At 38.7% G+C, this 12,212-nt stretch overlaps 1 protein-coding gene across 1 annotated transcript in view; it reads right to left on the bottom strand.

Moving 5' to 3' along the window:
* The window catches only part of zranb3 (zinc finger, RAN-binding domain containing 3), a 114,185-nt gene that overhangs the window by 66,226 nt on the left and 35,747 nt on the right, over positions 1-12,212 (bottom strand). The window contains exons 8-9 of the mRNA XM_059327838.1: positions 9,269-9,403; positions 4,147-4,266 (exon numbers count right to left, since the gene is read on the bottom strand). Coding sequence (XP_059183821.1) covers positions 4,147-4,266; positions 9,269-9,403 — 255 coding nt within the window. The remainder of the gene's footprint in view (positions 1-4,146; positions 4,267-9,268; positions 9,404-12,212) is intronic.

Below are 12,212 nucleotides of genomic sequence, written 5' to 3'. Positions count from 1 at the left end.
CGGCGTGTTCATTAAAGCCGAACTTGAACTTGACATTCAGCGAGCCGCTAATGCATCGTGGCAAGTGCACTCTTTTGATTCGGGTCCACCGGTCCTGCGGAGCGGCTCAGTGGCCGGCGGTGGGAGAGTGTGTGTTCGCGCTGTGCAGCTCCCACATGTGAATGGAGCCGGAGCTGCATGAATATGAAGCAGAGCCTTGCTGAGACGGAAAATAAAGGTCAGACAAACGAGCACCGCTGAGAACTAAGCATCTCAAGGCCGCAAAAAACACTCCAGCGCTTTATTTAAACGTGCAAAACTTTATGAAACAAACCCTCCGACAGCAGGTGAGAAAGGGGTAAAGTGTGGAACATAAAGGGAGCGAGAGCGTCATGTGACTCCGAGCTCCTCATCACAGCGTGTTTGTTGCCTGTCGTTGCTTTTTTTAGCTCGTCTCTGTTAATTGGTGAGTGCGAACGCGCCGCGGAGTCACGGAGGAATGTGCTATCACACGTCGTACCGCTGCATTACATTCAACGACACCTCCTCGACCCCTGCGCCACACACACACACACACACACACACACATGCAGACGCACACTTGAACTGTTTCGCAGGTTGCCGCCGCCGAGCTTGTGAAAAAAAAAAACGCCTGAGGAGATTAAAAGTTTACTTTCTAAGAAGGAAAAAGTAGCTTCAAGAATCAGAAACAATGTTTTCAGAGATAATTATAAACTTAAATATTATACCTGTACACCTCAATTTAGCAGATAAGTTTAAGATGCAAATAGTTCAACATCTGCTGCACACTCAGTGCTCTGTCTCAGTCAATCACAGTGACGTGACTTATAAACTCAGCGGGATCGTGGATGAAAGAATAAAACTTAAGTATGGGGCCAATTCCATGTAGTTATCCAGTGAAATATGAATACGTGCTGCACATTTAGTGCTTCCAGGTTGCTGTTAATGGCCAATTCAGGGCTCTGAAGCTGCAGAAAGCACCAAATGGAATGACAGAAACGAACATTTGTGTCAAAATGAAATATTGCACATATAGAAACTCTTGTTTCAAAGTGACGGAGGGTGCAGGAGTAACATAAACCGCCTCTTTGATTCTTTTAAAACTGTTTTTCTGACTGACCATAGCTGACAAAAGCTCTTAAATTACAGGTGGAATAAGAAGGATAATTTAATTCAGCTAAACCTTTTTGCACACTTCACCCCAATTAAACTCCGTCACATGAAAATCCTCTCTGCAACCTGCAGGCTCAGGGCACTTCTCTTCTGCATGTTTTGGGACTTTTCTCCTGGAAAAATGCTGCATCTAAACTTTCCAAAGTCAAAAAAATGTTTTATTATTATAGCCGGACTGATGGATAACACGTCGTCTCTCAGAATATTGGAAAGAAAACATCAAAAACAAACATTTCTGTGTATATTTGACTATATTTTGGAGATTTCTCCTAAATTTTGCCCACTCCCCTGCACAATATTATGTGTTTACATGTTTTATATGAATTAAAGTCAATATTTTTTCCATTTCCATTAAGAATGTATAAAAACCTTTAAAGGCCGTTTACTTAAAATGAGTTTTTTCTCATAAATCTCAACTTCAGCTCCACTTACAGACACCAAACTGATCAGTTTTATTCCTAACTAGATTAAGTCGTTCATACCCTGATTTATACAACATTTAGTTCATAAAAACATATTTTTATAGCTTTTGACTGTATTTACTGATTTATAAAATGATAAAAAGAGATCCTTTTGCAAAAAAAAACTTCTTTAAATCTGATATATCAACAAAATAAAATAATAACTTGGAAATTTTCTTTATGCAATGTTCAGATTTATGTCCTGGAAATATGCAAATGAATGCATATCTTTAGTGCATTTATTTCTATTTGTACATATATCCACTTACGTAAGACTTTAGCGCACCTATTAGTCATTATTTCATTTACATACTGCAACAAAAGTGGGGGAATAATTAAGTTGATTAAATTAATGTTTTAGTGACTGTACTGACACATAATATATATATATATAGATTTGAATATATAGCCTTTATCAACCTCTAATAAATTGAATTTGCTAAAAGTGTACGTGTGCTGAGTAGCTGAAAATGGTATGCACCAAAAGAAAATCTGACTTTTAAACCTTGTCCATGCACCTGCACCTGCAGACAATGCTCCTTCTATAAATCATGTGCACACGTGGCTCAGCCTCACATTTGGCCCTCTGCGCCCACATTCAGCCTGCATGGTCAACGCAAAGCTCCTCATCATGACTGCTGACTCACAGCAATGAGTCAGCAGATGAAATGGTGTTTACGGGGAATCACAGCAACAAGCAGCAGCATCAGTCTGATCGTCTCACACTCATTTATTCCTTTATGTCTGTTGTGGAGTCCAGTCCCAGAGCTGTCACTGGCTTCTTCTGGAAACTGATATCTGCACAGTATTAAAGTCGACAATTTCCTGTACTTTCCAGGTCGAGATTTCACATCAAAACACGATAAATTTAAAGTGATTACTCGTCTTTATAAATTAAACCTCATAACTGTGCATTAATTTGGCATTTTGGGTGGTTTTGTGTCCATTATCATCATGTTAAGGGTTAGTTAACAGTATTGAAGTTGCATAAATGAGGAAGCTGAGACTTTTTCTTGAAACGTGACCTCGCTGTATAAAATGAGCTGCTGTGACCTCGAGGATAATCAAATATTACAACCATAAACTAGAGACCCAGAGCATTCAGAGGATGTGCAGCTTTCCTAGCTATACTGACAATCAAGAGGTTTCTCAGCAGTTTAAAGAACAGAAGTGCTCCCCATACAATTGCTGAAAAATGCATAAAATCTCCAAAAAAGTCAAAAAGTATTTAATACGGAATCACAGCTTTTTTTTTGCTGTGGTGTTCCTCAAGGTCTTGGTGTTTTATTGTGGCATTTTGGAGGGATTTTTGTCTATTATCAGCATAAAAAAGACTTAAAATTAGCACAAAATCTGTGTTCCAACTATGTGGCATCTACTACGATATTTGGAATATATAAAGCAATCTGGACTGCAAGTCTGCAGCTAACCATGGACACTTTTATACCAAGATGGACCTGGATTTCACAATATCTGGGTGTTTGATGGATGGGATGATGTGACAGAAGACTGTTGAAAAGAGACACCTATTTGAATTCCTCTTTGGAAAGTCTTGCTTTCACCATTGACAGATAAAGTTTCCTCTACCTTTGTTACTAGTATTAATACTTTTGTACCTGTAACTATTTTATTTCATAATTACCTATTCCTTAATATAATCTACTTCTTGCACCTTTGTATGTCTTCATTTTATGTACTTTTTCTTATTATCCTATTTTATCTACTTATTTTCACTCCTTTTTTTATTTAAATATATATTACATAATTTTATTTATTTACCCTTTTTTCCCTTTTATTTATTTATCTATTCTCCCCTCATGTTTTGTGTGTTGATGTTTATTATGATGTCCCTTATTAAAAGTCCTATGACAGGAAATGTTTAAAAGTTTTAAAATGTTTGTAAAATGATTAAAATGCTAAAATAAAAAGTAAAAAAAAACAATCTTAGTGAGAACTTTTGATACTTTAAGTACATTTTCATGCTTTTGTACTTTTACTTGTAGTGGAGGTATTCTGCAGTGTGGTATTAATACTGCACAAAACTTACGACATACGCAGTTAAAAAGGTGATTTGGAGCTAATATTGTAACTGATTTTTGCTCCAGTTTACTCTGAATGCTGGGAAATGCTGCTGCGGTCAGAAGTTTCGTGCATCAGACGACTTTGCAGAAAATGAAAAGATCATAATGTGTGAAATGCAACAATGTGAGCAACTAGAACCTGTTACATGCCTCTGGAACATCCTGTTCATGCAGCATGTACAGACCCTCAGAGTAACATCAATGCACCACATACAACACATGCATCCATAAATAGATAAGTGCGTCCCTGTAATCAGAGGGGCTTTGTGCCCGGAGCTGCACAGGGACGCAGGTTATGTGTAAGCAAGTGTTTCTTATTGAGATGGAGATTTTCAAGGTTTGTGTAAAAAACAAACAGTAGCATGAACTCAACAACTGCAGCTTCGGTGAGTCTCCTGCAGGTTTAAGAAGCTCCGGTTGCCCGCGGTTACCTTGGCCTCGATGGCGGCCTCGGTGCAGGCCTGCAGCATGGTGAGGTGGTGGGCGAACACCAGGAACTTCAGCTGCTCTGCCTCCAGCATCATCTTAATGTAGTCCTTCACAGCTCCCGCCTGGCCACACAGAAATAGACACAGATGAAAGAGAGCGAGTGAATCCATCAGCGCGCCGGTCAACCACACACAGAGGAATCGGCTAGATCAGTGGAGAAGTCAATTAATCACCGCGGCATCCTTTCTGCGTGATCGATTCTCTATTGAATGCAGGGATCTGGGCTTTAAAAGGAGAGAGCACACGGAGCGACTGGGCCGCATTTGTCAGCTCGCAGATAGTGAGAGCAAATCGATAACTCACAACTTGGAGATATGATTGGTGAGAGCTTGTTTCTCTTTCAGGTTTCGGGCGTAACAGATACAAGAAAATTCACCTTGTGATGCACAAAAACAACCACATGAAGCTCAGAACTTCACACTTAATAAGAAAAAGGTTGTTAAGAGCCCCTAATAATAAATATTAGGATGGTTAAAGTAAAAGTTTGTTTGATTTATTGTCATGTACCCCTGTTTTTATTGGAAATAATGCCTTAAATAACAACATTGCCCTTCATGTAAAAGGACGCTAACATAGAGAAAAAAATAAATGAATTAAATTAAATTTGAAAAAAATGAAATACTTTTCCCAGCTTATTTTATTACGTAGAAATAAATATCCCACCCCAACTTATTTTTTATCACTTTTTTAAAATCCTGCCCCTTATTCATTTTGGCAAAAGATTTTTTTATTATTTTTTTATTATTTTTTCTATATTTTTTATTATTATTATTATTATTATTATTAATATTATAACATAATATGTTGTGGTAGATATTTTAGGATACCTTTAGTCTAAAAATTAATTAAAATAAAATTTTAAAAATATTATTTTTTATTTATGTATCATTTTTTTCAAAACGTTTTATTTTATTTTTTTATTTTCATATTATTATTATTATTATTGTAATGTTATGCTGGATATTTTCAGGACGGCTTTAATTTAAAAATTAATTAAATTAATTAAAGTAAAATTTTAAAAATATTATTTTTCCAGCTTAAAAAAACCTGCCTGAACTAATTTATTGATTATTTTTCATATATTTTTTTAATTTTTCATTATATTCTTTTAAAAAATGTTTTATTATTATTATTGTAACATTTGTTTTTGTGCTGGATATTGTCAGGATCTAAAACATTTAAAAAATATAAACAAATAAACTTAATTAGACAAAGGTTCTTCAGAGTGTCTGACTGGATGTTCTGCACATTTCCAGCCCCTGATAATAAATATATATTAGGACGGTTAAAGTAAAAGTTTGTTTGGTTTATTCTTATGTAAGCCTGTTTTTCTTCACGCCTGGCATTTTTTCTTGTTTTATTTATGAAGTCAAATGGAAACAACGCCTAAAAAAACATCACAGCCCGAATGTCTGCTTGTTTCTGCTGACGTGTGGCCCCTGATTGTCAGTGTGAAGCTAACGATCTGAAGCAGAGAGCAGCCAGTGAGTACAGTGAGTTAACTGCAGCCTGCAGGTATCCGTCTCCATCACTGCTGCCCGGCGATCACACTGTGATGGCCGTGGCCGTTTCCCGCTGCCTGCTGCAAAAAGCTGGAGTGGATGTGCTGCATGAGCGTGTCATTGAGCATCCGGGCTCGGCTCATTTCAGAGCCCCGGGCCAAAAAGCAGCCAAGAATAGCACCAACTAGTGAGAAATACTGAGTTTTGATTTGAGTCAAACAGAGCCCTTACTGGACGGTTTGGGAGACAGGCCCCTGTAATCTCCACACCTCCTGCAACCTGACAACCTCTGCCGCCATCACACCTGCTCTGGCGGGAGAACCTCTGCCGATAATTAGCCGACGCGGCTGATAATGAATCTGTCCACCAGGCCCGCCGACCCCGTTCTGATCTGGGGGGTCCTCATTACTGACGGCTTGGCTTCGCCGGCTTCCTTCCGCTGAGTTTAATTAGTGCACAAACTTCTCGGCTGTCTGAAGCGGCCCGTTAGCTTGCTTTAAAGTCCAGCATCAGAGCTGTCCTCTCTGGGTAATTGGGAGCAGATGCTTGGCGGGTAAAGCAATAAAAATACCCCAAAGGCGTTTGGCAGCTCCGTCGCCGAGCGGACTGGCAGGCAGGCGGGCGGGCGGGCAGGGGCCACGATGCTCGTCAGAGTGACATAGATGTGTGAATCTATCACACCATTCCACCCCTCCTGATGGTCCAAAAAAAGAAGAAAGAGTGTTTTTAAGTAGAAAGTGTGTCTGGCTCTAAAAACCAATAGGAGAGGAAATGAGACTGGGAGTATCGGCTTTGAGGAGGGCGAGTGGGCGGGGGGCTTTGTAATGAAAGGAGGTCCACTGTTAGGCTAAACTGAGCAGAAATCCAATCAGCAAACAACGGAGAAGATCCGAGCTGCAGGCAGGCTGAGCGAGCAGCGTGGCCGTGATTGCATTCGCCCGTTATCTCCGGTCTTTGTTAACCTCGGGGCCGCGCTCCTCGTGGCTGAGGGCGGCGGGCTAATTGAGAGGAAAGCCGCCTCTCAGACAGATCGGAGAGGGGATACTATATTTTGTGGGAATGTTTACATATGTGAGATTTCATAACAGCAGCTGATCAGAGGCTTTAAAACCAGGAAACGCTTGTTAAATATCCTCTGACCCCAACCTTTTCCTCACACTGTGTGTATATCAAACCATCTACCCACATTGCCTATTCCTCTCTCATTAAAAAAAAAAAAAAAACTCTTCAAACTGAGAGCCTGAGCTGAGTTTCCATAGCAACAGCATCACAGAGATGCTATTTTAGTTGCGGTGTGTAACTTTGAGATAAGGTGTAATCATGCCAGGCTGGACGCAACTAAATAATACCTCGGTTATAACTCCCTACTTTGTCTAAGTGCTTTCACTGGCGACCATTAGGCTCTGTTACCATGGCGATGCTTTCCCATGAGATCTCGCTGAGTGGTCGGCGCTCTGAGCACAACGCTGCACCATCAATTCACCATCTCCAGGAGCAGGTAAAAATGGATAAAAAATTACATTTTTTTGCCAATTTTTTAATCTGTTTAAACGGCTGAGGGTGACGTGTTTTCACTGTTTGCCATCAGAGGTTAAAAACTACATTTCCCTCCATAAATAAATAATAATAAATAAATAATAATAATTAAAAATTAAATTAAAAAAAAAAAATTCCCAGCTTATTTTTATTACCTAAAAATAAATGTCCTGCTCCAACTATTTTTTAATTAAAAATCATGTTAAAATAATTTTCATTTTTTATTATCATTTTGTTATTATCATTTTTATTATGATTTAAAATAAAATTTAAAAAATAATATTCGTTTACCAGCTATTTTCTTTTTTAATCCTGCCCCCTATTCATTTTTTAAAAATCATGTCAAAGTCATTTTTATTAATTTTTTTATTTTTATTTTTGTATGTTTATATAACATTTTTGTTATTCTAGATATTTTCAGGATGGCTTTAATATTAAGAATAAAAAAATGTAAACAAGTAAAAATTTAATTTTTAAAAATACGATTTTACCAGCAATTTTTTTTCAATTAGTTTATTTTTAATTAATTTCCAATTTTTTCCCAATTTTTTTAAACATTAGTATTTTATAATACATATTTTTTATAATCTCATTTTTATTTTTATTTTTTCATATACATTTTATATATTTTTTATTAATGATAGTGGGGAAATTAGTAACAAAATGGGGTTAATTTTTAGGTTTATTCATATTTAATTAAAGAAGAAAATGATGTGCATGTTTGCAGTGTTAATGTGTGAATAAAAAAGCAATTTAAAATAATACTACAACCTTATTGTATATATTTTTTGTTGACCTTTGAGCCAGGCTAGCTCTCCCCTTAGTTTCCAGTCACTATGCTAAGCTAAGCTAACCAGCTGCTGGTGGGAGCAGCTTCATCTCCTCCTCTAACTCGCTGGAAAAAGCTTCAGTTTTCAGACACAAATGTTCTCGTTTGAAATGGAAACACAGAGAGCAGGTCAGCAGAGGAAGCAGCCACGGCTGGATGCTAAATGCAGCTCACTGGTGAATCAGGTTTGAGAGCATTATTACTGTGCAAACGTTACTCTAAGAGAAGGAAAAAGCTGCGTTTGTCGGCTGCTGATTAACACACAGCGAGTATTTAAAGCAGCAGGATGGTGTATGTGGGAGCAAGTCACACGGTGCAACAGTGTGGCTCATTGATGTGGTTTTTTTTGGACAACAATGGAGCTCTGTGGCACTGAGGAATAAGATAAATCAGGCTTTGTGTACACAGACAATACTTTTAGGAAGGATTCAGGGACAGAAAAACATATCAGCAGTATAGTGGAGGTGTGGAGTGCTGCAGGAGTGAGTCCTAAAGCTGGAAAATCAGAGTTTTTTGAGTAAATGTACTTGGTTGCCGATATTGTGATAGAACAGGGGTGTCAAACTCAAATACACAATGGGCCAAAATTTAAAACTTGAATAAAATCGCGGGCCAACATTGAACAAATAAACCTTTTAATATATACCAAACATGTTTTGCTTTAACATTAAATACGGAACCAGCAACGCTTATAAACATGCAATATATAACTAAATAGTGCAGACATGCAAAATCAAATTTCAAATAAAAAACACATCAATGTCATTAATTTATTAAATAAAAATTAAATAAAAATCGTATGCCTCTTTTCTATTTGTATCCTTCTGATTTAAATATCAAAATAAAGTTTTTCAACAGGTTAATACATTTAAAAATAAAATAACAATAATAAATCTAGTATTAGCGGTACATGCGTCGTATAATACCGGTGGGTCAGCTTTTATAGTACAATAATAATATAATAATTTGATATTGGCTCACTGCGGGCCAAATTTGGCCCGCGGGCCAGAGTTTGACACCCCTGTGATAGAAGGTTCAGGCCATATCTCCCACCACAGAGCTTATTTTCTGCAACAATCCAGTGCAAAACTCCCATTGGCTCCCCATGTAAGGCTGTGTGCCAGGTGGGCCCTCCCTGCAGCGACACAGGTTAGAGTTACAACAAGACAACTCTCACACCACCTGGGCTCCCATTACCTTGGCGATGGCTGTTTGTTTGTACATCTGTGTGACCAGGCCCATGACCTGCGTGAAGGGGTTGCCGGCGTCGACGACCCCCGACCCCAGTCCTTTCATCAGACGCTCCCACTCTGCAAAGCTGGCCGAGGCCTCCTGCAGGAGAACAGAGCAGAAGCACAGAAACAGTGATTCTGTGTCCTTTCTTCCTTCATGCTCCCTCCTCTCTCTCTCTTGTTCTGGACTGTTTTTGAGATATAAAGGGCAAAACAATTAATGGTGCTGCTGGGTGTCCTACTTTCCCTGGAAGAGAAAGAAAGAAAGAGAGAGAGAGAGATGGAGAATTCCCAAGGATGCCACCCCCTCCGACTGGGCTGCTGTGTTAGGTGGGTCATGAGCATCTCCCAATTATAGCCGCCTTGTGACAAGCCGGGGTCGAAGATGGAGAAGCAGCCGGGCCGGCACAATAAATCAAAGACGCCTCGCGTGCTCTCAAGGTGATTGGCGAGAAGTATTTAAGGCGGGAGAGGAGAGGAGAGGAGAGGAGAGGAGAGGAGAGGAGCACAGTGGGAGAGGAGCCGGTGAGGAGCAGCAGATGCTCAGAAACAAGACATGCATTTGTTGTCTGCATGTAGGTTAGCCTGTTTATCACAGAAACATGTTCAGGTAGAGAATTAACAGTTACAGTTACATTACACCACTGCACTGTACTGAAGTACAATTTTGAAGTACTTTATACTTCTACTTCACTACATTTTGAGGCAAACATTGTAATTTTTACTGCACTACATTTAGCTGACGGCTTTAGTTACTTTTCAGGTCGAGATTTAACATGAAATTATGAGTTTGAAGTGATTAGACTTCTTTTTTTGAATGTTAAACCTCATAAAAATATATTAAGTAGTTAAATGAACACTAACCTTATAAAATGAAAATGCTGCTTACATAAATGCATCAATAATAATAATCAAATTATTTATATATATATATATATATTCTGCATAACGAGTACTTTAACTTTTGATACTTGAAGTACATTTCGATGCTGATACTTTTGGTCTTTTACTTCAGTAAATTTTAAATGCAGGACTTTTACTTGTAGTGAAGTAATTTCACTGTGTGCTATTAGCAGGGGACGCAGCTGTCAGCAAATTATATTTCCACTCCATGCCTTAAAATGAACTCTATTGGAAACAACCAACATATTACCATGAATAACTATAAGTTTGTACATGCAGCCTTTAGAACCAGTGTTTCCCACAGGATTTTCTGAGACTATGAGGGGCTAAAATATGAGAAATTTTTGCCCTAAAAGCCTAAATTTGGTGCCTCTTGCACATTCTAATACCACTATTCCATCTTAATCGTTGCATCTTTTAATGAATTGTTGTAAAGGAGAATATGGGTTATTCTATGTTTTATTTAAGGCGTCTTATTTTGACAGTCTTCTTATAAATTATGTGGTGGATTCTGTTAACGCATCCATGTGCTCTTATTTTGAAAGCTACATGTGTTTGCTTTTATTTTGAAGGTGGATCTAACACGTTCTTGCCGCAATGCCTTATGGTGTGTTTAATTCAAAGTGAAAGTTGGAACAACGTCAAAAATTCTGACATTCCTGTGGACCTTGAACGCACCATTAGCCGCCAACCTCTCCATGTGCTGCAATGTAAAAAGTCTAACTAACAGAACATTAATCCTCTATTTTACCGACAATGTTTGTCGCCTTATGTAGGCATGCATGTTTATTAGTACTTTCACTTAAGTAATGGTTCTGAATACTTGACATATATTGAATATATGACAGAAAAGCAGCAAGCTTCATGCAATAACTCCAGGTGTTCCTTATAATCTAACGTGCTTCACAAGACTAAAATAAACGTTGTGACTAGAAGTTATTTTGTGCCTCTCATTCTCAGCTGTCTGGATTCAGGCTGCAACACCATAAGAATGTGTAAAAAACCAACAGGAATGAACACTTTCTTTAAACGCTGCATATCAAACGATGCAAAACTGTGAAGCATATGGCGCGCTGAAGGGAAGAGGAGGTCGGCGCGTGATGAAGCACATACATACACATAATGATGAGTGATAGGAGGCGTGAGGAGTAGAGAGAGGAGCTTATTAATGCCAGGACACGCACATGTAACGGCACCACTGCATTTCTGCACTGCACGGCTACAACGAGCATGAAAGGTTTACGATATTTAGTGAAATAATTAGCATTTCAGTGGAGTCAAACCTCGTCAAAGTCAAGGACGGCTGAATGAATAAATAGTATCTTATTGCAGCGTTTCCTTTATGTTTCCTCTCAGATGTTTCACTCAGCAGCACCTGCACAAACACACTTTTAGGGCTGTCTCTCTGTTTTTATTCCTAATTAAAAATTTTACATTCAGGCATTGCTTGGAGGGGGAAAAAAACCTCCTGAGTGGCTAAACACTCTCGCCCTGATGATATTCACTAGACTAACACTAACAAAAGGCCAAGGCTGGAGAGGAAAAGGGCAGCAGGGGCATAAAAAGTGTCTGCAGCGGGAGATAAAAGCCATCATTAGGGACAGAATGAGACAGGAGGCTGGACTGGTGAGTGGTCAGATAGTAAAACTATGCTTCAAAAGACAAAATAATGTCCACACAGTCTTTTATGGTTTATATTGTTGGTGTTTTGGTGCTTGTGGGAGGCACAATGGGTGACTGGCCACTTCACATCTCCCTTTCTCATTGCTTGAAACCAGTCCATTTATCTGGGAGGATAAAACGCTCGTCCATTCTCCTCACTGGACAAATACCTGTTAGAAACACGCGCACATTCATCTGCTGAACAAAACAAACCTGCGAAGCCCAAACACTTACAGCGATTTTTTTGTGTGTGTTTTCACCAAAAAGACAAATGATCTGGGCGCTCATTTATCTGAGAATATTGCTGGGACTGTGGAAATCTTTTGTTGTAAGCTCAGCATATA

The sequence above is a fragment of the Centropristis striata genome, chromosome 24, assembly GCF_030273125.1.
Source record: "Centropristis striata isolate RG_2023a ecotype Rhode Island chromosome 24, C.striata_1.0, whole genome shotgun sequence".
Taxonomy (NCBI): domain Eukaryota; kingdom Metazoa; phylum Chordata; class Actinopteri; order Perciformes; family Serranidae; genus Centropristis; species Centropristis striata.
Note: the sequence above shows the minus strand (reverse complement) of the source record. Positions and strands in the feature narration are given on the sequence as shown.